Source organism: Serinus canaria, chromosome 2 (genome assembly GCF_022539315.1).
Source record: "Serinus canaria isolate serCan28SL12 chromosome 2, serCan2020, whole genome shotgun sequence".
Classification (NCBI taxonomy): domain Eukaryota; kingdom Metazoa; phylum Chordata; class Aves; order Passeriformes; family Fringillidae; genus Serinus; species Serinus canaria.
Genome location: NC_066315.1, coordinates 95873157 through 95900861, shown reverse-complemented (window position 1 = coordinate 95900861; position 27705 = coordinate 95873157). Strand labels below are relative to the sequence as shown.

At 35.7% G+C, this 27705-nt stretch overlaps 1 protein-coding gene across 1 annotated transcript in view; it reads left to right on the top strand.

Annotated features, from left to right (window-relative positions):
• The window catches only part of DOK6 (docking protein 6), a 239182-nt gene that overhangs the window by 192574 nt on the left and 18903 nt on the right, over positions 1 to 27705 (top strand). Inside the window, exon 7 of the mRNA XM_030231203.2 lies at positions 6903 to 7020. Within this exon, the coding sequence (XP_030087063.2) occupies positions 6903 to 7020 (118 nt within the window). The remainder of the gene's footprint in view (positions 1 to 6902; positions 7021 to 27705) is intronic.

The window sequence follows — 27705 nt, the reverse complement described above, 5'->3', positions numbered from 1 at the left end:
TGCCATCGAAGCTGGTTGTCCAGGAACATGTCCCAATGTCTTTTGAATATCTGCAATGTGAGAGACTTCACAACCTTCCTGGGCAATCTGTGCCAGTGCTTATTCAACCTCACAGCAAAGGTGTTTCCTGATGTTCAGCAGGAATCTCCTGAGTTTCAGCTTCTGCATGTTGTCTCTGGTCTTGTCACTGGACACCACTGTAAAGAGCCTGGTTCTGTCTTTGCCCTCTCCCATCAGGCACTTACAAACATTGATGAGATGAAGCCTTCCCTGCTGCAGGCTGAACAACCCTAGCTCTCTCAGCCTGTCTTCATAGCAGAGGTGCTCCTTCCCTCTCATTATCTTCATGGCCTCCTCTGGACCTGCTCTGACAGGTCCCTCTCTTTTTTGTGCTGGGGCTCTTAGAGCTGGATGCAGTGCTCCATGTGGGCTCTCACGAGGCAGAAGAGAGGGAGAGTCACTTCCCTCAACCTGCTGGCTCAGGTGTGGCTGGCATTCTGGGCTGCAAGCATACATAGCTGGCTCCAATTTCATGGCAACAGAAAGGACAATCAATATCTGCAAATAACTTCTGTGCAATACTGGATTCTCTATCATGCATATATATATATATATATATATATATATATATATGTATGTATTTCTTAAATAGCTCAGTTGTGTTTGTTTCCACTAAGACCTACAGTATAGCCAGGCTTGAAATAGTCTCAGCTCTTTCCATGTTGGCATTATCTCCCAGGTTATTAGTGAATGGTTTTAAGCAATGAAAAATGGATAAAGTGTTTCTTGTGTATATTAGAATGGCTCAAACCTTTGAAAAATGCAAGAATCTGAGCTTCTACCCTCACACTAACTATTACAGTTTCCAGGAAACCTCTTTCACAAAAGGAACAAACCCACAATTTTGTGACAGAATATGGGTGAAGACATGCACCTTACTGACATTCAACAAATATAATCCCAACGTAAAATGCATCTAATTTTCCTCCAACATTAATCCCATCTGTCTGGCAACATTGATCTATTATGAGCTTCTTTTAGAAGAAAGAAAAAATAAAAGAAAAAAACTTTTTCAGGAGACTTATGAGGTCATATATTAGTGGGGGATTTGCCAATATTATGCCTTCCATCAGGAGCAGCAAGCTGGATAAAAGTGTAAAAAATAAATAGAAAGCAGTGCATAGCAAATAAATAGTATGCTGATACCAATAAATGATTATATTAATACTTGGCATGTTTAAATAATTAGCACAGTTCAAGTAACATATATAAAAATGAACATAACAATGTTCTAAGCAAGTGAAGTGATTGTGAAAAAAGGGCTACAGAAAAATTGTAACCAAAGAGGATTAGTAACACATCACCAAAGGAAAGAATTTTCTCACTGGTATTTCATAGGACTGTATCTGCATCCAGTTTTATTAAGTATTTTCAAAGAAGGATCAATGCTTAGTCTAGTAATTATACTTCCAGATCTTACATGTATAACAATGTGGAAGTGGATCAATGAAGAGACAGAATTCAAAATGACAAATTGGAAAATTGTTTGGAGCAGGAGAATCGATTTAAAAAGAAACATGGGCAAACCTGTGCTGATGAAAGAACAGTCTGCTTTGCAGTACTGGATGAAAACTGGTTTTTGTAAAATAGATCTATGTGTCATAGTATAGAAGTTGAATCCAGGACAAAAGTTGCTGCTTGTGCAAAAAAGACAAACATGATACCTTTTTTTGGTCATTATTAGAAAATGAGAAAACTCATTTGAAAAAACCCAAAAATATTTCTCCTGCTTGTTCTCAAGTGATATCTGAGCTGATGCTACCTACTAGATTGTGTGATTCTTCAGCTCTAGTAATTTTTTACTGTGGATACCAGTGAAATGAGTCTGTGTCAGCTAATTGACACTTGTGAGGTGAAATATATTTCTTAAGCCCTCTTTCTCTTCAAGGCGTAACACACAAAGATCTTCTTTAGAGTTAGAAAGGAAAAAAAGTCTAAATAACCATATTCTATTCATATTTCTAGACTACAACTCTCGTTAGTCTTCTGTGACCTAGTTCTCTTGCTATTTGTTTAAAGACACTAATGAGAATTTGAAATGAGACAGAGGGTTTTATCCATAATAAACTAACCTATTTTCAGAGCATATCTGTAAAAAGCAAACTGTCCTTATTGTAGACTAAAAAAAAAATTATGGAATGAACTATAAATTACTCAGTTTGTCTCCTCAAGCCAAATGTATTTTCTGTCACCTTCAGTGTTTTGAGTTTTTAATGAAAAAATAAAACAGAGAGAATAGCATGCTAAAAAGATCAAAGCTCTGAACCCTAATACAGTTAACAGGCTCCATTTTTGTAATTGTATTCATTATTGGTATCAGAGTAACAAATCTATGGAAGTCAATGGAGATGGCCTATGGGAATTAAAAGAAAATTTACTCTTTAAGACTTTCATAAAAGAGCAATAATAAAAAATATGGGAAACTTCTTATAGTGACATATTAACAGACTTTTTTTTTTTTAATTTCTATTTTAATCAAATAGACCTGTAAGAATAATAAAGTTGTCACTGGAAAAGCAAAAACTTTACAGAGCTCAATACGTTGGATTTTATGGCTTTGGATATTAGATTTGGCACAGGAAAGAAATTTATTGTTCACTGTATTAAAGGTATTTTATCAGACAGATTCTGGGGAAATGGATGAAGCCTACCTACTATGTGTTTCCTGTCAGGTAACAAAAATGCTTCAGTGATATTTGGGGGTTTTTATATTCCCACCACAAACTCCCTGAGTTAATATGGTTTTGATGTGTGCATTTCTATTTTTCATCAACGTTCTAATTCTGTTCTCACTTTCTACCTCATAAACTGGCAAAAAAATTCTAGATTTTGCTTTTATTTTCTGAAGTCTCATCAGATTTGAGAAATATTTGTAGCCAAGTCATCCTAGATGCATGTTTAATTTGGTATATTGCTCTTACTTTCCTCTATTAAGACCAGAACAGGTGCAACACAACAAAACAACCCTCAGTGAAATCAGAGAATGCTTTGGGTTGGAAAGGACCTTTGATGGCCATCTTGTCCAACCTCCCTGCAAAGAGAAGGAACATCTTCAACTAGACCAAATTAGACTAGTCTAATCTGACCTTGAATGTGTGCAGGGATGAGGCATCCAAAACCTCTCTGGGCAACCAATGCCAGTGTTTTACCTCCTCCATCATAAAAAATTCCTTCTTCATGTCCAATTTAAATTTATCCTCTTTTAATTTAAAACCCTTACTCCTTGTCCTGTTAAAACAGGCCCTGCTTAAAAGTCTGTCCCATCTTTCTCGTAGGCCCCTGTAAAGTACTGAGAGGTCGCAAAAAGGTCTCCCTGAAACTTTGTCCCTGACCATCTCCAGTCTGAGCCCAGTTTGTCTTCACAGGAGAGGCATTCCAGCCCTCTGATCATTTTTGAGTCCCACCTCTGGAAGTGCTCCAGCAAATTCCTGTTTTTATGCTAAGGACCCCAGAGCTGGACACAGTACTCTGGGTGGGATCTCACCAAGTGAAGTAGAGCAGCAGAATCATCTCAAATTCATTCCCAAACAGAAACATTTACTTCTTCTCTGTGTCTTTGCTACCTCTGTCGTGATGGGCCCTTTCTAATGCATCTGAGCCTGTTTTGCCAGCTCCTGAGAAAAATGTGTTGGTGTTGGAAACAACAGCTGAATATTGGCCTGTTATGTAAGAACAAATCCAGACCCAGAGATGTTTTAATTTTCTGCATGGTAAACAGACTTAATGAGATAGGTGAAATAATTGTTAAATACATTTTTAACCATTACATTTCTGTTAAATGAAGGACAGTAATAAATCTGCACAGAATGGTCTACCTGCTTTGAGAAAAGAAGAAAATTTAAAGGTTATTTACTTGATTTTCAACAGTGAAAAGTTCTCTGTTTGCATTAGCTGCTTCAAAAAGAGTGTAGAGTGCCAGTTGTTTTTTAATGAGGCATAGTAAAAAGACAAAAGGGAAGGGTATGGAGGACAAAGTCTCTGAAGTTATAAATGTGTTCTCTTTCACTGGTCTGGAACACCAGAGGTCTTGAACCTGAGAGCCTAATTTTTTAACAGTTAGACAGTTTTGTAAATCTTCCCTGATTTACAAGTTGTTTGTTTGTTTTGTTGCTCTCATTTAACTTTATTAGCTACCAGAATTTAATTTACAGCTGGGAATAAGGGATACTGAAAGAGTAGATCTCTGTACTTTAAATGTTAGTTTAGCTTGTAATTATTAATATAACAAAGAGCAATCTGGTAGAATATGAACAATTGCTAATATGTATGTTCTTATGTATTTTCTTCACTTTGGTTTTCAAGGTTTTTTTTGTCTGAAACACCCACAGTGTAACATATAAGATGTTCTCCAGAGAAAATGGGTTTCAGTCAATATATTATTCGATTTTCTTTGAACAGAGGAATATTTTTGCTAACAGCAGTTTGTAGAAGTAAGCATTCTGTCATTGTCAATTATATTTGATCAACAATGTGAGTTTTATGTGGATTAAACAGATTAAAAGAAAAATTATAGCTGATGGTAGTCTACTATTCAGTAAAAATAACTTCATGGATAAATTAATATTATCATCCCTTACATGATATACAAGGTAATAACCTTCAAATCCAAAGGTTTATGTTTCTATTTTAAAGTTGCAAATGAAAAACAAAATTGATATTTTATTTTATTTTTTTTTCTGGAGATTATATTGTAATAATCTAGAAATTGCATTTTTTTCTCTATGGAGTCCCCAGAGAAATATGGTTCATCTGGTCCTATTGCAGTTAGCATATGGTGATAATTCTTACCCAAAAGGTGATATCGGGGGATGTTCCTTAGTTAGAGAATCTGAGGAAACAAAGTATTGTGAATGCTTGCAGCGCAGTCTTCTGCACTTAAGCAGTTCTTGCGTTATTTTATAATGAGAACAGATCTTTTTTTATTCTCTTGAATCTCTAATGTGTGCAAATAGAGTTCTTCTGCATCACTATTGGTCAGATCAGGCAGGAGCTTATCACCTCAGGTCAGGAATGATGATACCTTTAACCATGTATTCCATTCAGTCCGTGGATTTGGCTTTGAGATAATAAACTGCAGTCAAAGTGGTTCTACTTACTGGAATTATTTATTTCAGAATGCATGCTAAGAAAATATTTTGCCTTTAATTTACCTTTTGAGTCATTAAATTATTAATAAATAATTGGTAAACTAAATTTAGATGAATTGATGTAATTTTCCTCTTTGGCAAAATTACTCTTGTTACCCTTGCTATAGAAACATGGTAAAATAGTATAGAGGGTTAGTTACTGTCCTGATCTCTACAAAAAATGAAATTCTGTGTATCAATAAAATTTAAACTCCCAAGCCTCCCTAAAGTAGGAATTCTTGTGATAAGGCTTTCAGACTTCTTTATAATGAACTAAATGCTTCTGCAAGCTCTTTACTTCATATCAAATAGCTTCTAGTGATGATCTGCACCACTGACAAATGAAATGTAATACTTGGCCGTAAATGAGCAGAAAAGACATTAACTGTAGACTGGGAGTTATTTTGATGACAGTTCTCAAGAAAACAACCACAGAAGTAATTACAGTAGATTGATCTGAAGCAAAATATATTCCGTGCACCAGTTTGTGTTAAGACTCAAAATTTAAATAATTTTAGGTTTTTGGGTGGATGCTGTCTCTAAATATATTTTGGGGGGAGGAAGAGATTTAAATTACAGAATAATATGAGTTTGTACAGTTACAAAGGGCTTTTTTAAATTTGGCATTATGATTCTCAATGAGGAATCCCTAAGAACTAATGACTAAACCTGCAGTAAATGATCCAAACCTTGAATACCTTCTGCTCTGTAGCTGAACTCTCTGCAAATGAGTTTCTAGGCACACCCTCTCAGACTACCATCCTGGTGCCTCCCCTGAAACTAAGAGGTTTTTCATTCTAAATATTCAGACATAATTGATCCGTCAGTATTGATATTTTCATAATTTTCTCCTCTGAGAAAATTATGCTTGCAATGTTATGGTGATTTGTTAGATACCAAAAATTATTGATCACATTTTATATACTGTAAAGCCAGAGATAAAAAATATTTGCAGGTGCATTCTCTTTTCTTCTAGACACAGAAGACATAACAGGAATCTCCAAAGAGGTTGCCAGAATGCACAGTCCTTCATCTTTCTTTTTTCTCTGTAGTGTTGCTTTGTCTTTCACTCACATCAATAGTTTGTTGGAGACAGAGATCTCTTTAATAAAGTTGACATTCCTCCTGTCAGGTTTCTGTGCTGTAGCTCTTGGTCACAGGGACACTTACCATGCAATTCCCAATTTCAGTCACATAAAGTCCCCCTGACCAGGAAAATCTGCTCTTGAAGCTGGAGCCTGCTACTGGTGATGAGATGCTTCCCCTTCAAAGGACGATTAGGAGATTAATGACTCTCCATTGCTAATTCTCTGCTGGTTGTCTCAGATTCTCTCTTAGCATCTTTCTGGGTATTCAATCCAATATGGAGGCTAAATGACCAAAAGGAAATGTGATTCCAGAGGGGTATTAGAATTCAGGCATGTATTAATCTATCATTACCATAACGTTAAAGAAGAAAATAACAAAACCCTGACAGCAAGAAGAATAGCTTTAGATAAATAGGGACATTTTCTGATGTCCTAATATTAACCCCTGCTAATGAACCTATAGACCCAGGTATACTTTTGCAGCTTTTTCCTGAGAATTCACAGTGCTGATGCTTGTAACACAGAAAATGGTATGTTCATGACAACATAGATTCAATTTATAGTTTTAAGATTATTTATCAAGTATGCTTATGTGTGACCTTCCATTTATGTTTGCTTTGGCTTTTAGCTCCAGACCAGTCTGTCTGAACCAATGACTTTATCCAAGTCGATCTCCCTTCCTCGTAGTGCATATTGGCATCACATCACCCGGCAGAACAGCGTTGGAGAAATCTACAGTTTACAAGGCAAGTTGCTTACAATGCCATACCCATTAACTTCTTTCCATTTCACCAGAATTCATGCAAATTGCCTTTTTATTTGCACTGGTTATTTTCTCTCCATTTCATTTTATCAATTGTCAGGGACCTCAGCAGGATTCCCAAATTTACATAAAACAGGTTTCTTTTAGTCATTTTGTAAACAAATGGTGAAAATTATTTCTAGAATCACCACATAAAGCTGGATAGACTATTTGGCTCAATGTAGCTTCTCAGTAGCTAATGAATGTCAGGTTGTTTTAGTATTTTCTACCAATGAGATGAGGCAAGTATTTGGGCAACCTCAGGGTGCCTAATCAAATCTACATAAAGTGGCTATATGAGTTGCAAGATTAAAAGAGAGTAATTCTAGGAAGAAGAGCTATTCTTGGTAAATTTGCTTGGCAAATCATATATGTGAACTGTTGACTCAACTAACTTACAGACCTTCAACAAATCATCTTCTGACTATGGTTTTCTTTCATATGTTTAGATTTGCTAAAGCCTTTAAATGCTATAATTAGCATAACTTGATGATGATGATTCACTGCTCTTAAGATGAAATTGATTTGTATCTTTTAAGAAAATGAAATTATTGTTACATTTAAAGTGCAGACCTTTTAAAAATAGCCTTTTGTAAACATATCTCTTTGTATTATTTCTAAAGGATTATTTCTTAAGGATTTCATCTTAGTTCTCTCTTAATAATCTGTTCGCATAAACAATTTAGATTTAGATAGGACCTTAGAAACTGCTTACAAGCAAGAGTACCCAATGCAAGGAGACAGTACATATTTTCATTAAAATAAGTGAAATCCAGTATATAGATGAAGGACATTAAATGCTTTGCTTTGTGAATTATCACATAAATTAAAATCAGCAGGTGAACTGTGCATTCAGTGTGTGAGTCATCAAAGGGTATAAGCATTTGTTTCCCATCATTCTCCGTAGAGCAAAGTTAATTTTTAATCATGGTTATAGACTTTGATTTAAATACCAGTAATAGAAAAAAGAAAATAATCTTTCAGAAGCTGTTTGTGAAAAAAGTTATACTCGTACATCACTCTATATATATTCATCACTGATTTTTTTTCATGGACACAATAAGAAGTTTATTTGTAGAGAATGCAAAAAAGAAGTTTATTTTTAGAGATGTTAGATTTCTTCTTCTTGTGTTCTTGATGTGTCTTTTCTTCATCAGCAAGACAGTAGGTGTGTTATATTCACTCTCAACAATCTTTTCTTCCTTATAAATGGCTTTCAAAGTAAAGGAAAGCAAAACTTTATATGTAAAGTAACAATAAAATATCTATACCACCAAGCTGTGCAGGATTCAACATATTAGAAGTGTATTATTAAAAATGTAAGAGTTTTTCTTTCTGGAAGTATGCAGATTTTAATCACATTTCCACTGAAACATGGGGCTAATAAATATTTCAGAACTTAAGATTTTCATTTTTCCTACATGTACTATGATGACTGAAGCCTGAGAAAATGTAGGTAATTTCAGGAGAGACCGATTCAGTCTTGCCAGTGGGCAAGGAAGTGCATCCAGAAGACTCTGGTTGCAAAACTTTTCCATGCTGGATTACCATTCACTATCTGTAATGAAAATCTCTTTGAACCTTCCTCTGCAATCACTAATTAAAAGCAATGAATTTGTGCATCAAGCGAAGCGGGTGCAAAGTACACCTTTTCCTCCTCGTACCTTGTCATAGCGACAGCCTTTGCACTGCAGGGCTGTCAAAGCATCAGCCCACAGAAGCTCCATAGAGGTGGGTGGAAGGTGGGCAGCAAGGAAGCAGATTGCAAGCATCACTTCAGCCCTCACCTTCGCAGAGCAGCCAGCTGAGAGGAGCTGGTGCAGAGGGGAGAATCACCTTCTGCTGCTATCATCTCCTCTGAGCTTCAAAAGGTGCCTTGCACCTTCGGAGAGGAGACGTTTTCTTCCTAGAACAGGACACTGAACTTAGCTCTGCTCTTCGTGGGCATTTACAACAAAGCTTTGAGCATTCAAGAAACAAATCTGAAAATTCCCCACGTACTTCTAACTATCTCACAAACTCTAAAGTGAAATAAACAGAGTGGTGTCTACCTGTATCCAGGTGACTGTCAGTATCAGTAGTAGTAGCCGGGCTCACTGCTAAGTACAGGTGCTTCCACAGTGGCAATTATGTCAAACTTGCAGCCTGAAGTGACTAGAACTTAATTAATAACAGCTGGTGATGTATAAGGAGAAATGAATATGTGCTCATGCTACCTTAGATAAATTGGCTCTTTGGGAGTTATTTAGCAGTCAAATTTAACTTAATTAGTAGTGTGTGTTGATCTGATAATGAATATGCTATGGAGTAAGAAGGTAGTGGTTTTTGTGGTTTTTTGGTTTTTCAAAAACTACATTTCAGATGGAAAAAGGCCCTTCAAAAAAGGAGTATTGAGTCTATTATGCTCCATTAGCCCATGAAAGAACTTACATGTAAAGACCTGTAGAGATTAATACATAGAATAATAGAGCTGAAGTAGCACAAGTTGCACAAAATATTATAAAATGAGATGGGTTAGCTTCTATTGATAATCCAAGTTTGCCTTTAATTACAGTTCAAAAATTAAATAGTCTCCTTTAATATTTATCATCAAAGAGTAATATAAATAGCAGTGGAAAAAGACCTCTGCACTGGTTTTGTGCATACATGAGTATGACATACAGAAATTGTATGTTTTCATAAATAATTGACAGCTCTAAAAAAAATCTGAGCCAAACGGAAGGTAAGCATTCATTGATATACTATGCTATCATACATCAAGATCTAAAATTGATAAAAATGAGAAGCCAAGAGTAACGTTATTAACTGAAATCATTATTAAGAAGCAAAATATATAGGAGCCATATAAGCATGTAAAAAAATTACCCTGTATGTTTCCTTGTAATTCTGTGTTTACTGTTTATACCTACCATAAAATTTAGCATTGTTACATACAATGTTAAAAATTGACAAACAAAACAAATGAGTTCTTATACAACAAAAGATATTAAGGAGAATTCATCCTTTTTTGGTTTTTTGTTTGTTTGTTTTTGTTGTGGTTTGAGTTTTTTATTTGTTTTGCATTTAGGGCTTCAAGTGTGCTTAAAATGAAAAAAAAAAGATTGCAGACTGAATTTTCATCTATCTGAAGAATTCTAGTTCTGAATTTTCATCTTTCTGAAGAACTCTAGTTCTTGCCCTTTGGAGTTTGGATGATACAAATGTTAAACACAGTCAGTTTGTGTATTATTATATAAATAAAGCCAAATAGAATTTTGGTATTGAAACACGAATTAGCTCTTTGTATTGCAGTTATTGAAATCCCTGAGGAAATTATGTTCAGAAAATCTAATTACAGCCTGGCCTTTCTCCAAGAAATTCAAAATTAAGAAATGCTTTCAGTCACTTCTGTTGGTTTTGATCTGGTTTACCCTCATTTTTTGGACTTGGGTTTTTGCTAACCATACTCAAAATAATGAACACCTACCCACAAAGGCAATGCTACTCATTCTGTGAGAGTACTTATGTGAAGGAACACATATTTGTGTAAGAATTATACCAGTAACATTTTTTCTTCCAAAAAGAGAACACTGAAGGGTTGGGGTTTCTTTCCACAGTATTGCTTATACAATTTGCTTATAATGAATTTTATTTGCTCTATCACAAATTATTGCCACAGTTTGTTGCAAACCCATACCAAATTAAATTACATGGAAAAATACTAAGAAGCTCACTAAGAGCCATATTTTTAAATGTAGTGAGGAATTTTGAGAAATAAAGCTATCATCTGAACAAATAGGACTTCAGTTTGTAAGCACATGCCAAACCCATAAGCAGACAGAAATAAAAAATGGCCCTGATGAAGTCTGAAGGAATTTTGCTGTTAATATACAATTACTTTTTGTATGTCACAATAAAGATGCGAGAAACATAAGGTTGGTTTTGCAAACCAAAATGGAGGGAAACTGTGGTCCTTCTGTGGCCTTGGTAAGCAAACCTGCAATGCACACAATGCACATATTCTTTTGGTCTTGTTAGGTGAGAACTCACCCTTTTCTTTTTTTTTTTTAAATATATTTTAAGCAGGATAACATGTAGTCTTAATCTGGGTCAGCTAAAAGAAAAGGTGTTGTGCATAAAAGGAGACAAAGTCACATACAAAAAACCCATCTACACAGTTTTCCAGCCTTTCAGAAGTAGAAACTCTGATATTAACTAAAAATAATCTGAGAATATTCAAGTTACTAAATATTTAGAGGGGTTTGAATCATCCAGTTCAACCTTCCTTAAGCTAATCCTGCAGGAAATTCTGATGTAGGCTTCGGCAGCTTTCTGGAAATTAAAGTATGTAAAATGAATGGGAGAGCATTCGTCATTTTGGCATTTCCATTGTTTGTTCATATGCCCAGCAATAGAGTACAGAATCCATTTCCCCATCTAATCTTGGTGCCTGAACAATGTGAATAACACAAAATGTTAGAATATATCTGTTATATAAACCTGAGCGCTCAGTAATTTTTCAGTAAGTGTCTACCAGCGGCTAAAGCTGAAATGCTTTATAGCCTTCCACATTCCCATTTCCTTTGCTGAATCGCATCAGGACCTTCAAATTAGTAAATGAAGCCTATAAAATTTGAGATATGAATAAAGGACACCTGGAACAAGATACTTACTGAGTAGAAACTGCATAAGAGCTACATTATTTCAAATGACTGTATTACGTGTCTTCTCAAGTCTTATGCAGTAGATTTGATCCTTTCCTTTTGAGCTTTGAATTTCTGTGCTAAGTAGTGCATCACTAGACTGATTTTAAAGTGGCAGATTGGAAGTGGGATATGTCTCACTCAGAAACCAGTAAAGAACTTCATTTTGCTCAACAGTGATTGCTGCCTCTAACTAAGAGCGTTACTGACAAGCTCTAAAGAGTATCTTGACATATTCCCATTCATTCTGATAAATCACTGCAGAGTTAAGAGGTTGTTTCAATTATGAGCCATGAAAAATAGAGGAAGGTGGGAAGCCAAATACGATTAGTAAAGCATATTTCGCTGTCAAAATCAGACCTCCTGGTTTCATTTAAGCCCAATGCTTTGGTGCCCTTTCTCTCAGGAGATGGCCCTTCAGTGAGGTCACTTGTCAGTGGGGTTGTACAGAAGTCACTGTACTCTCGACTTCAAACTGAAAGCCCAAATGGTGTAAGGAGAGCAATTAAATGTTGGCTGATTGCCTTCTCTCCCCTCCAAAACCCAACAAATGTAAGTTCTTCAGTGCAAACTGCACAGATTCTTAGCTATAAATCTCTTCCTATGTCTTAGCTAAATGACTTCACAAGTATGGGATGCCAATAGCTTCTCACTCGCTATTAGCATGAGAAGCAAATGAAGCTTTGTCCCCAGCTTTATGTAAGTGACATCAGGAATCTTTACTCTGACTTTGCCTGAGACTCAATGCAGTTATGCTAGAGCCATTTGATCTCTCTGCTGTATTGCAAGATTCAAGGACCTGCACTGTGCCATGAGAGCTGCAGTGCTATGAAAGAATGTGTGCACTGGGAGAACTGGCATAAACAGCTCCATGGATGCTTTCAGCTGGCACCGGGCTGTCTGAAGAAGAAAGGTTTGGGCTGCTAGATCAAAGAGAAAATTGAAATACTTGTCAAAGATCAATTTTGTGAAAATTGCTTCTTTCTATTAAATTGTTTCACCAATAAATCTGGACTGCTTTAGCTATGACTATCTGATTTGGTGTTAAGTATGTTATCATGGTTAGAATCCAAAAGATTGTCAGTTCATTCTTGTAATTTCAAATAAATTGAAATACTTTTATGCTGACAAATCACTCAAATTATTACTCAAAATCATGGATGATTAAACTCCCTTTAAGACAACTTGGGGTGAGGGGAAGCCTGCACACTTGAGAAAAAATACCTTGGCAAAAATATGTGCTTTCTTTGGTATTTCTTTGCAGGAACAGTTTATACTTCTTTTTCTTTGATTAAATATTTTTACAAAAAGCAAAGAAATTATTGAAATTGGCACTTCAATAGAACATGTTCATAAAATATTTTATAAACCAGAAACAATGTAGACTTGAAAATAAGCTGTGTAACTGGAAGAATGGGGGAATGTTAATAATACCAGCTTTGCCAGCTGCAGCAAGGAAAGGATCAAGGCCCAAGGATGTCAACTGCAATTGAATGTGTTCTACTTTCAGAGGAAAAAAGATCCTCCCTTCACATTATAAACTGTATGACATAAAATAGGAACCCATAAATGTATAATTAAGGGCTGGTTTAAACTGACACAGCATTGACCTAACTGACTCTTGTTCAGTTGTTATGAAGTTTAAAATGCATATTTTTATTGAAGGGGCATCATTAGATCTCAAATACGTTAACTTTAAGTATCTATAAAATTTTCCTTTGCATGTATTTCATTTTGCCAAGGAACAAAAAAATTGTGGTAACAACATTTGTGGCACATGGCATATGGTCTGTTGCTGGTACAGACCTATTTATTTTCTTGGTAAGGCCAATTTAAGCACAATGAATGCCGTACTCAGTATGTTCAGTTTAATCAAGCCATAAGAATATGTTCCTTATAACTCCATTGTGCATTTGAGCTGTGCAGAACTGATTAAAAAGTCATAGTATCATTCAGTAGAGACAAAAAAAATTTCAAAAATTTTAGAATGTCTTTCATTTTCTATTTGTTATAAAAAGCCTTTTCATCTTGGTGAATTTTTATATCCTGCCAACTTTTTATTTGATCAAAATGATACATTGTAAGAAACTAAGATAAATTTCACAGAAGTCAGAACTATGAATAACAAAGGAAATGTCCTGCCAATGCAGAGTTAGCAAGATTGCTCCAAAGTAAAAGTTTTATCTTTTCAAAAACTGAAGTCTGCAGCTCCTTGCAGTTCTATGTTTAAATACTAGAAGCAAGTTGGCTGTTTAGCTGCTGGATAGTTGTTTATCCTTCAAAATCCTTTGACATTTCCTTTGAGGAAATGATTTTAATGAATGGTTCATTTCCCTGAAATGAAGTTTAAGAACAAATGAAATATTCTGTTATAAAGCCACATGGAAGAAAAAAAAATACAGCACCAGATTTGGTGATAGATAAGAGATAAAGGACTTGGTAGACACCAGAGTTGCATACTCTGGAATTTACATGATAAATATCAAAATAGAGAGATGACAAAATTATAAGATTCCTACTACTCTCTTTAAAAGCTTGATTATTTATGTTATTGTTGGTAGGTCAAGTTTACATGCAAAGGGACAGTGCCATTGGTGTTTTCTCTGAGCTGGCTGTAGTGAGTGTGACGTAGCATGGCTGGTGTGGTTGTGTTCCCATCAGTGTCCTGTCTCCTCCCCTGTGCTCAGCCAGCACAAGGAAATGAAGGGAACCAGCAGCCTGTGGTGATGAGGCACAGCTTGTTGCCCTGTGCCTGAGAGGCTGTTCTACCCTGGGTGTGTTGATTGAGAGGTTAAGAACGTATTTTCTATCTGCCACTTGTCCTCCTTGTGCTTTCATCCTCAGTCAGGATAGCAAGAAAGTCAGAAGTTATTCTTTTTTTTCTCTCCAAAATCTGTTCAGCCTAATACAGCCAGTGCAGGATGTTCCAAATCTCCTTGATATGAGTTGAATTGGTGCCACTAGCTTATAGTCACTATTATCATGCACTTGGGGTAAAACATCTCTTTATCACTTGAATATTGAGCTGAGAATTGTGCAAAGCTGTGGTTTCAACCTGAAAAAGACACATTGCTAGTTAGCTATAGCTATACCACTTTTTATCTTTCCTGAATTAAATGTAATTAAAGTAGGAGTTTTATCAGCTGTTTGGTTCCAGCTTCCAAGAAAAATTCTCTTCTGACTTGCAACACTGCTCATTGTTTTTGCATTTCACTAATTAAGCATTTACTAACAGCCTTATTCTTTTCTCTACTGAAATTCTGTAAAGTTGTCATTACTGGATATGGATCTTTTGCATGGAAGTTAGTGAAAACTGCATGAAGCAAGTTCTCATCTTTACCTCATTTTGCCACTTTTCCCCACATCTGTATAAATAGATAACAAAATCTTTTCTTCCTAAGTACTGATAGAAGCCAGTGTAGCACCTTTGTCTCCATATACTTGCCTGCCTTTTTGCTAAAATAGGAATGAGGTTTGGTTTTCTTATTAAGTTTCTCTATGCTTTATTATGGTTTCCAATGGGAGGTTGTCAGATTCCCTGATTTCTTCATTGTGAGCTGAAGGCATCAAACCAGGAATGAAGGTATCCAACTGTGCTTTCTATTTCTTCTTTTAATATGTGGACATCCCAGGTTTTGGAAATAATCACAAGAAATGGTGTTGCTGAAAATTTGTTTCAGAGTCAGTTTCTACATGTGTTGAAGTTTTAATTTTAAAAATCCTGATCTCATGGTAATTGTTATAAATGCATCAATTTAAATGATTGGCTGTTGGCAGGTTGTGGCCACTCATTTTTGTCTGTTATTTTTATGATGTTCCAGGACATCTCAGCGGGTTTGCAGGGCTTCTCTTTGTGGGGTGAAAGTTCTATCATCACGAAACATTTGATGTCACAGGCATTTTATGATGGAAAAGATAACCTGTTCTGGGTTAGGAAATGCAAATGTGTTTCATTCAGTCTTGTCAACTGTCTCATTATTCCCCATTCATCATAGCAGGTATTTAATTCTGAGACATAGCTCAGCAGTTTTTCATCCCTTTCATGCCTCTTATAAAAACACTTGCCTCTGATCAAACATGTGTGTTTTGGTTTAAATGTCAATCTGTTTCTGGAGAGTCTTGTTTTTCTCCTGTCACCGTGTATCAACTAACACAACCCAATTTTAACAAATAAATAGGGGGAAGGGCTGGCAACAGGATCATGGACAGCAAATGCCAGACATTACCTGTACCAGTGTGTGATTCTTCACTCCTAATAAATACTGGTTTTCATGAGCTAGTCATTTTGACTCTCCAGGGTACCACTGAGAAGATCTCTTCTCAATGCCTATGGCTGCAAAATTCCTGTAACTCCTAGGCCATAGATCTTCTCTTCATCTAGTATAAGAATGAGGGGAAGGAATTTTTCTTGAGCTTTTTTGTAATTTTGTACCTGATTCCCTGGCCAGCATTTCAAACTTCTCCATCTTGCGCTCATGGACTGGACCAGCACCAAGGTGTCTTATGACTGAAAAAATGTAGAGAACAGCTCAAGATCCCTCTTAATGTATTCTTATTAGCTTAGTTATGCTTCAAATCTTGTACAGAACTGTAGGAATTAGTCATATATTTTTCAATGGTGTTTATCATGCAGTAAACCACCTAAGAGGGAGACAATTTAAGCTTCTGTCTTTCTAGTGGGACTTGTTTTTTGCTTATGTTACAGTAAATAGGAATCTTGCCATGGACAGGAATGACATGCTAGTGCATAGGAACTGTCAAATGGAAAAATGTACAGAGAAATAGAATACTATCATTACTATGAATATAAGATGCTTACCCATTTTTTTATTTAAATATTCAAAACCATGCATGATATAAAAGAAAGCCTTCGTCACTAGACAAGAAAGAGACGTTAATTTGTTTTTAAGGCATTGGTCCTCAGCTATTGCCAAGTCATCCTTGCTCATGAAAAAAACCCAGCCAAATTCTGCAGACCTTACGGGATGACAACCTTCCTCTGTATCTCATGTCCACAAGCACTATAGCATAAATGAAATCCCCACCTCTGAGCATTTCTTCAGTGGCCCATGTAATTATGTAGAGTCTTTTTGATGGAAGTTAATACTTATCCTGATAGTTATGGATTTCAGTGCATTATATGTGATACAATATCTGCACATTTGCTTTGGCCTTAAAAATTACCTTTATGAAAGGCATTTCTTTGTCTTATTTTTTTAAACCGGAGAGGTTGGACAAAAAAATAAAAAAAGGACAATATCATTGCAGCTGTGGAAATGGTTAAATGGTTTAATAAAGCCTTCTCAGTACCATCACACAGCATGAAATTGTCCCAACATTTAGCACTGCAGAACAGACTAATAACTAGAGAATGGTTTATACCTTTAGACTGTCAGCAAAGCAATATTCAGCCTCAACAGTAGGGGAGTCATGATGCCCTTATCTCCCTGAAAAACAGCCCCTAGTCAGTAGGAGCTCGAACGCTAAACTCGGCTAGTTGCTGCTTGAAGCTATTTTTCATCCTGAAGTGATAGATAGAATCAGCTTTGAACCCTGTTTTTGCTGACCTCACAGGAGCAAATTACCTTACACTTTGAGGCTGCATGACTCACTGTCTGACTGTTTGCACAGCACTTGCAGTTTTCACCTACCTGGGAAGGAATCATTGAAATCTGGCAATTATTGTGACAGCTCTCATCTGACAGCCAAGCATTGGTCTTCAACCAAGATGCTACAGTTTATGTACCTACTCTTTGAAATTTGTTGTTTCTTTAGGTAGCCACTAAAGCCATCAATCCAGAGTTACTTTTCCAGAGATTTTTTTTTTTGGGGACAAAATTATTCAAAATTAGTTCACAGCATTTTGTCTGAAATGGAGATACTTCTATGCATTTTGCTGACACATATTTATTTAGAGGACTTTCTACTTTTCCAGATAATTACAGTTGGAGCTGGGGGGTTGGGAGTTTTACTAACAGAAACTGAATACGAAGCTCACTGATATAAGTGTGCCACTCATTATAGATATCTCCAAACATCTTATACAATAAGGTCATACAAAAATGTTAACAGGATTCTTTAAACTTTGAAAATATTCAAAAATATTACATAGATCAAAATTAAATATATAATCATAGATAAGATTTGAGTTCCATATATTGTTACACAGTATGTTTGGATAAATTATTGTAACAAAAATGTTATTTCAATGTGAAATCTCTTTCAAACTCATACCTGAAATGCCTCTAAATGTGCTAGACCTTGCATGTGTTCATTATATATCCTATAAATTATATATTCAGTTCTAAATTCCTGAAAACTTAAATAACTCACATCCAGAACTTTTTCCTCACAAAAGTGTGTATTAGAGAAAAAATATTATTCAGTCAAAATTGGACTTGAACAGAAAACCATGCTACCTATCAAATTATCATGTTTTTATTTTTTAAAGCATATGGCCATGTACAGCATCTTGCAAATCTCCTCACGCTGTCTGTGTGACATATTTCTCTTTTTTGACCTGCCCAATGAACATTGTATTTCTGTTAAAACTGTTTCTCAATTCTCAATTTCTTTTTTGAGTTGCCCAATGAACATTGTATTTCTGTTAAAATTTTTTCTCAATTCTTGCCTGTGTAACATTGTTTTCATTTCTTGTAGATCATACAAGATTATTATTGCCTATTATTCAGGTGCTTCTGATGTACTGGTGACAATTAGGTCCAGTATTCCTGATCATGTGTCAGAAGATGAGTGCCAGATCCCAATCTCTTCTAGGTTTGCCAAAGAGATCTCCAAGGGTTTTTGCTGAAGAGATATATATTTTATGCCTACCCAACATGAGATATCAAAAGTGTTTATTTCACCACAGTTATTATTCTGTGTTTGTAAGACCGGATACCATAAATTCAGTGGTTCATATTTACCATTCTAATGTGCTAAAAGTGGTTTTCATTTGAAGATAATTGTTATCATTCTAAATTTTCTTTTGCTTAGCAGATGTTTTGATTTTTATCCCAAGCTGTGACTTAATATTTTTAATGCTGGCATTAGGGCTATGTGCACTAAATCTAGTGTCTTTGAAAAGTGCAATAGACACATTTGCTGCCACATGATAACTGGAAGCTTCTTTCCTGAGGAAAGAAGCACTTTGGGCACAAAGACATAAAGGAACAGTTTCTGGCCTGGATGGTCACAATGGAAGAATTATGGTTACACACTATTGCACCATTGTACCAAATGTAGATGCCTTTTACAAGTTTTCCATAAGGTGATAAGCAATTCAGGTCTTCTATATTCACTATAATGAACACCCTGCTGTGTTCTTACCTGCTCACTGTAAATAAGCTCATATTGGGAGGCCTGATCTAGATTCAGTCTGTGTGATCAACTGGTGCATCCATGCCCAAATGCACAGATTTGGGCACCATGACCCAAATCTCCATTTTGACTTTTTCTCCTTGCTGTGGCAGCTGTGGGGCTCGGGTCAGTGTTCAGCAACGAGACCTCCAGCAGGGATGCAAGAGAGGACACAGAAGTTTTGGAATAAAAATGTGATTGGATCCTGGATCTGAACCAATCTAACATTTAAATTGGCCTAAATCAGTCAGTCTTCCTTCCAGATGCAGCTTACTGCTTCCTCAGTATTGCAGGGGTATGTTTCCTTGGGGCTCTGGAGGCTTTAAGCCCTTAAATAGAAGTCAGCACTGATACTGATATGATTATAGCAGTTCATGCAAGCTGGAGGTGTGACTCCTGGGAAAGCAGATAAGTACCCAGGATTCACACCAGCTATGAGAATTATTAGTACAGGAAAACTTTAAACATTGCAACATAGCTCTCAGTCTTTCTTGAGACCATGTGTCTCAGCAAAGGCTTCATAAAACAATGTGAGTAGATCCAGATAGCCATATTTATGGGGTGTTTTTTACAGGCCATTTCCAGGAAAATTTGAATATTTAAAGAATTTTGTGGGATTTTTTTTTTTTTTTTTTTTCCTAATAAGGGGTTTCTGTGATAACCTTTCTTTCTCAGTTCTCAAAGCTTACGTTGTGAAGCAGGATCAATGAACTGGCACAGACATAAAACAGTTTCTTGTATTATGGAAGAGAGTGGTATGTATGGTCCCATGGAGATTCTTTGGAATAGCTATTTTATCACTGAAATTAGGTTTTTTCCTCACTGAGAAACAGGATGATTTGGAAAAATATTATACATAACCACCACTGTATTTTTTTGTACATGACTGAGCTAAAGGGTGTTACTCATTAAACATTACTAATATCTGATTATAAAATCAAGCAAATAATTATTATTTAATTTCTTATCATAATTCCTCAGAAAACAGGTAATATTGATGGTTTTGCAGTTTCATTTTTACTATTCTCACTTCTTTCACTAATGTGAAATCTCAGTTTCATCACTTTACTTGAAAATCTGTTTCCTTTCAAGAAGCCAGAAATAGACAAAAAAAACAGATACCTGAGAGTAGGAGGGTGAGAGAGAAAGGGATGTTATCTGAGATTCTTATCAGGAAAGTTCACTTTTCAAAAAGTGAATTATCAGTATTGTAGTATGTCCTTCCCACTAAAGCTGTGTGCCAGGATTTAAACTTGTTTAAAATAACTGCTGTATTTTCATGGCTTGAGAGTTTCAGTTTGGTCTTGGGCTTGAGTATTTTAGGAGAAAGAGGAAATTATTAAACTCTTCCTTCTTCTGATTGATAATCAGTCAAAACTAGTACATTGTACCTACAAGCTTATCTTATACATACTAGCAATGAGCAACTTTACTTTTTGATCCTGCTGTAGCAGGGCTATATAGTCTCTTATTTATTTGACCCAGAGGAGGAAGTGTGTTTAATATCATAGACTCTTCCAATTCTATGGAAAATAAAGGGAGAAGAAGATGAGGTTATATTTTATAGTGGCTCAAAAAAGAAAAAAAAATGAAGCATCTTGTTCTCTGCCCTGGAATGTTAATAAAAGCACTGTAGTGACAATAATATAGCCTTTTCCAGTATGGGAGGAACAGAAACGTATGTTCTGCCTTCTGGCAAGAACAATGGTGAGGCATTTTATCTGTCAAATCTATCTGTATGTGCAATGCTTCCAGAAACATGGTATCTGTGTACTGAAATATGGGAAATTTAATACAACAGCTCCACAAACCAAAACTGATGAAAACAGAAAACATGTTCTAGAGAATATGTGTAGACTTTAGGAAAAGGAAGAACATCAGAGATGTTGATTTTATATCCATTATCTAAATGTTAAAAGTTTCTTAATGTGTTTATAAAATATAGATGGTGCCCAAAGAAGAAATGGGCTTTTTTGAGACACTATTAAATTGATTCATGTTGATAGAAGGTTTTGAGTATTAAAATCTATTATGGGATCTATTCCAGTAAGTTAGAATTTTAAATTTCCTAATTTTTTGGGAGATGTTAATCTATTGCTTTGAAATTATGTGATAGTGATGAGTTATGACATATTACTTTTCTAAATTTTTTTATTTTAGAGAAAAAATAATCTAGGCAAAGATTTTTATTAATATAATTTGATTTCTTGATTCAAATTTCATTTATTAATTTTAAAAATAAAATTAATTTAAGAAATTATAAGGAGGTTTACTCCAAACTGCTTTTTAACTTGGAAAACTTCGTGTATACATATCTGCTCATAGCCCTATTTTCTCACAGTGCAGGCATAAACTAACTCAATCCTGTTAGTTTTTAGTTCTGCATCTGTTTTTGACTTGACTTATGTTATATAGCATCATTTTGTTGTTTGTTTACATAAGAGGGTACATATTTGAGTGGCCTCATATAATTTTGCTTTGATTTTATTCACATTTTTTACCTTACATTTCTTCTAACAACAGCAATCAAAACCAATTTTGGCCCTCTGTACAGATGGATATTCTTAATCTTCTGCTAGTATAATTTCTGGTGATAACTGCTTTGTTATTTTCAGGATTGCATTTAACATGCCAAGGAGATTAAGCACTATTATCAGACAAGAGCACCTAACTGTGTCTCTGAACAAATTACCTTATCTGTAATCATTCTTAAAGGATTAGATCACACGTATAGATTTTAGTGAACATCTGGATCATTAATCAGCTTTGGTTTAAATACTTCCATTATTTTGCTTTCCACTTGAAATTTCCAAGCAAAAAGGAGAAAAAGTCATACTGACCTCCAAAATATGTCCTCACTATCAATTTAGACACATGGTCCACGAATCTATTCTGTAATTTCCTGGTTGTGTGAATGTAATGCATTGTAGAATTATAACTCTGTTCACTGTGTTAGCAAAGGCCATCACTGTGTATAGGAAAATTCAGGCAAAGACACTGGCAAAAACATAAAAAAGACAAACCTTAGAACTGTCACAGCACATTCAAACCTTTTAAAGAGGAAATAGAAAAGATAAAAGTGTGAAGGAATGTGGGAATAGTCATGCTCATTTATGTGCAAATTTTATCTTAACATTTAGCCTTTTCTCTATGTTAAGCATACTTTTTTTTGTTCTTCACATCAAATAGCCATGCAAGAAACAGCTAATTATTTTACTTTATTTGCATTTCTGTCATTCTAAATATGAGCTTACAGTGAGATGATACAATATATTCCTAAATGTCATAAAGACTAACCTGTCATCAACATCTCTGTGGTTTCAGACAAAAATATAGAGGGTACATATGATAAGAACATCAGTTTTTATCACTAAGTCTGATTATACTGCTGAATTGGCTAAAACTAGTGGCACATAGATTTTACCTAAAGGACATGGACATTCTCCACTCACCATGAGACCAGTAAATATGAGTTATTTCTAGAAAAAGGAACATTTTAGCTGAAATTACCTGAACACTTCCAGGAGGCATTCTAGTTTCACTGTCCCATGCACAGTATGTAGCTATGGACTACAATTAAAGGACTTTAGGAGCTGTTTTTATTGTTGTTGTTGCCATTGAATTGCAAAGAAGTATTTGTCATTGCAAGAAAATGTTTTTTGCCCTCAGGAGACCACATTTTCTGTGAATAGAAAAAGGTCAATATTGGGTCAGACATGAATATGCATACTTATGGGTGAAAATTCTGGGATTTTTGATGGAATAAGAAGGAATAAGAAGGAATAACCTCTATCAGAGCTGTAGAAGTGCAATAGCAGTGCAATTTGAAAATGCAGGATCAGTATAACTTCTTAGTCGACACTTTATCATATTACTTTTACTAGCAATGGGGTAGACTATTCATTCTCATATTTAAGAGAATGAATATTATACTTTTCTCATAGATTTTATTTTCCTTCTCACCAGCTCAGCTGGTCTCAGGCCTCTACTAGAGCTTTATTAAATAAGTGTTAGCTGTTTCCTTTGCTCCCATAAGTAAGGCAGGGTCCTAAGTAGTGTCAAATATTTTAGCCACCAGATCAATGTATGAAAGAGTTTCTGAAGCCTAACTTGGTAAACTTAATTGGCTTGTAGACCAAATGCCATTCTGTGGTCAACAGTTACAAGACTTCCTAGGTGCATCCCTAGACACTGTTAAAGAAAAAGGTGAGTGACATAAATACTCTTCCAGACATATCTTAGTGCCACTAGGCACTAGGTCTTTAAAAGAAAACTGGATTGGATAAGCCAGGGGGAAAACAGCAGATTTTTGTGTGTGTGAGTGTACTCAAATACATTTACAAACCACAGATTAGATCTATTACACAGCAGTAGAAATACTGCAGTGCAGAAACTTCTGCAACTTCTACTTTGATTCCATATTAATCATTATTAATCAGACTAATTCATGAACTTGATTGGATTTGTCTATCTAGGATGCTGAAAAAAAAAACCTGTGGTGATGAGTGCATACAAATAATGTTTCTGTCTGCCCCTTCCCAGTGACAAGAGGAAACTTCAAAGAAATGCTTTAGCACAAGGATGCTGTATAAGAGGAGTTAGGTTCTTGCTAAAATGTTGTGACAGAGGAGCAGGGCTTTAACCAGTGTTACTGGTCTAACAAAATTCCACCCAGACCTTTCAGTTCATTGAAACAAGAGTATCTGTTGAGATGGGCTGAGTCTCATGTCTGTACATATTTTTAGGGTTCAGAATAACTTTCCAATGTTCATCTTTGTACTTTTCTTCTTCTCTTTGACACGGTGATGGTCTAAAGTGCAGCACAAATTCTTTCTTCCTGAAAAAATTATTTACTTTACATTTTTACATGAAGGTAAGCATTTCTTAGAGCAGGCTTATCATAGTTCTGCATGTAGTACTGACAGTTGGAGATCTGTTATTTCCTGGGCAAAATTAAACCTAGGGTGCTGGGTTCCTTTTCCATAATTTTAGCATAACAGCAGGGTGGAGACATTAATTTGCTAGTGAAACCTTCAGAAGTTTAAAAATTTCTTTCTTCTACAGTTTTTTAAGTCTAAATCCAAATGTATGTTTTGGTTTAAATTCAGAAAAGCAGAGCATAAAAGTGATAATTATAATTTCTTAGTATTAGAATTCTTTTAGCTGTTGTGAAGTTCTCACATGAATTGCTAAATGGTTTTTTTTTTATTCCCACTCTGTTAGGAGGCAGTGTCACTGTTGTAACATTTTGCTTGTATGTGTGGCCATACAGTGCTCCTGCTCCAGAGTTATTCTAAGGCAAAGTATGTAGGGGGAAAACATCTATGCTACCATTCATTACTTTCCAATTACACAATTCATTCTAATTGTTCTTCTTGCTTGTTTAATGGTAGAGTAAAAAATAAATATTGTTATGCTGTCAGTCTGTACTTTTATGCAATATCTGAAGTCATATGGCCAAATTACCCCTCATTATTAATACTAGAAAATGGGGTAACTCATATATAAATATCAATTTATATATTAATACTACAATAATATTAATACTATGAAAATGGGTTTAAATGTCCTCCTTAATACACTTTCAGACTTTTTAACATCTTTCTGGGACTATGCATGGTGGACGAATCTACATAGGCCTGGATGAGAGAGTGTGTCCTAGAAACATAAACACATTTTAAATTGGAATACTCTGTCATGTGAGAAAAAAAGGAACACTTTCTAGACCCTTTTTTTTTCCTTAATGGATCCAACTAAACATGGTGCAGCTTCAGACCCAGGCAATTAAGGTTTGCTGTTCAGTTCAACACTGAGAGGATCAATCAACACAGTGAGAGGATCTGAAAGTATCCTTGACATCAGCAGAAGTTGGAGCACAGCATCTGCTGTGTTTAAAAACAATCCTACAGCAAGAAACCATACTCCCATGCAATTTCCATTTGTGTGAGCTAGGTTTGGGAAATGAAATCCCACCAAAAGTGCTGATTTGGAAGGGGGGGACACAGAAATAAAGCATTCCCAAGTCCTTTGTTTTTTTGTCGAGGCAGTGATCAGCACTTTGGCAATTACCACATGAGTAAATGGCAAATATTCTTTCAGCATGGTCACAAATCTTTGAGCATGCTCACTATTTAACCTGCTATGAAAAGGGCAGCTTGAATTGTAGAACTGTCAGTGCACTGTTTCTTCCCTGAACCAGCAGAGCTGGCCAGGAAAGAGTAAAAAGTTCCCTGTTCTGTCACTTTCTCTGCTGAGGGAATCTTCATTAAACTGGATCCCTGGGCAGCTGCCAGCTGCACCAAGGTACTGCAAAGGCATAGATTCAGCACACAGATGTATAATTTTTTTTCAGGCTGTAATTTTTTCCCCCTGGTGAAATTTCCAGAATTACTTCAAATATACCATTCTCCCTAGGCTATTCCTGATGGAAGGGTAGTATTGAGTCCAGCTGTTGCTGTTGTTATAAACACAAACTTTGCCCCTACACCAGTAGTCTGAGCATGCAGTAGCTTAGTGAATAAAAAGTGTTCCTTTGCATTCAGTGGGTTGTGTGAAATACAGGTAACTGCTCCCCTCAATTTCTGAAGGGAAAATTCCCACAAGATACATCAGTGTGAGATATATCAGCAATAGTTGTTGTATATGCTGGAAGTCTGGAAAAATAAATGAACATTTTGTAAAGAGTTTGAAGATAAAGTTCAGTTTCTTTTTAAAAGTCTTCCTGCATTTAAAGAGAAATGCCCTTCAATGGGAGATTTAATCTGTGTTCTTTACTAAAATATGTTGGAGCTTTTCCCAGCTCATAGGGAGAATACTGAGGAAAAAAAATCAAATCATTTCTCTATTATAACACAACTGTTTAATAATATGTATACCTCTCTTGGGAAGATATTATCTAATTCCTTGAATATTACTTGTATGATATATCTAGAGAGGAATTCATAGTCCAGAGGCTGCCAAGACCTGCCTATATGACTGATCAATCAAAGCAAATCACCTTGTCAATAACTGATCCATTAAACTCTGTGTAGATTGTCTGTACATTTACTTGGGATCAAAATAGAAACAAGTGGGGTTTTGGCCTTTTTTGTTTGTTTTAGAATGGCTATAAATATCTCTGCTGAATCTCAAAACACTGTTTACACGTTTCCTGCAAGCTAAGTTTCTAAAGAAGTATGTTTTCAAGTATTTCTAAAGTGAAAACATTCTTCACTTCTGAATGTGGTCAAGTACATGTAACAATGACCAAAAATGTCAGTACATCTTCCCCCTTTTGAGCTGTGATTTGTTAAATTTCACAGTCATATGAGGCAGAAATCTGCGAGACTGCGGAAATTAACCAGAACAAATGAGCCAGATATGAAAGAAAAGTTTTTATTTCTAGCTGTTTCACATGGAAGGATGACTCTTCACTCTTTGATAAGCAAAGGATATCTTTGTTTGAATTTAACCTTTCCAACTTGCATTGTGTTCCCCAAAAGTTTGCTTTCCTAGACTCTGTAAGCCATAGCACTAAGTATGTAGGATAGACAGACGTGAAATCCTGTGCTTGTCTAAATGTGTCATCAAATTTAAACTTTCATTAGAATACAGAAATTTAAAAACTTCTTTTCCAACATTACATATTTCCAAAACCATACATTGGCTGTGGTCACAAGATTCCCACTGAGGAGCATTGGGCACAAAAGGGGAGAAGGCCTTGCTGGCAGCTTTTGAGAACTAAATAACAGGTCACTTTGCTCTTTTTGCTTCTTTCTGTCACCAGTGTGGTTGTATCAGTCCAGAACTTATCTTGCAGCTACTTCATGTAGCTGTCTGTGCTTCAGCCCTTAGAAATTGTGTATCAGCCCCTGAGTGGATTAATGCAGAAAGAAGTCTTTGATTAATTCTCTGCCACCTTCCACTCTTTTCCAGGACTCAAACAGAACTAATATGTTCCACAAAGATCATTCAAAACCTACAGCTGAAAGGAGAGAACATGGCTTTAAAATGCACTCACAGCTTTTCTGTACCTAAAGAAGATAACCATAAGATATAAAGAAAGAATAGCAATAAGCAACTGAGCAGGTTGTGGAAGGAGTACTATGGCAGTTTCACATCCAACAAATCTTCTTGTGACTGAATGCCACCCTTAATGTATAGGTTAAAATATTTTTGTGTAATCAATTTTTTAACTTTGTTTTCAGAGCTTTTGCTTTTGCATTTGTGTGTATGTTTTCAGAAGAAAAGTAACTTTTATGGATCGTCCATTAGATATGTGGTTAGAGATGAGACTTCAGGGACTAGATTTCATGAGCTTATGAGCTCATTTCTTATCACTGCTTATATGGATTGTGAGATTTTTTCTCCCTGGTCTTTGTCAATGTTACAAGCTACTCCCTCAATCTACAAGAACCACTTACTCTTTCTTCTTCCTTACTTTTTCTTCTGAACACAGTATCAGGTATAGTTATTCTTCCTGGAGCAGGGTAGAATGCCTCAAACTGCAGGACTGTTATTCCTACGAAATTCCAGCAACCTCTTCAGTGCTGCAAAAGGTTTTCACCTAATACAGTTCTGCAGCTGAACGAATCACAGCTCAAAGCCAG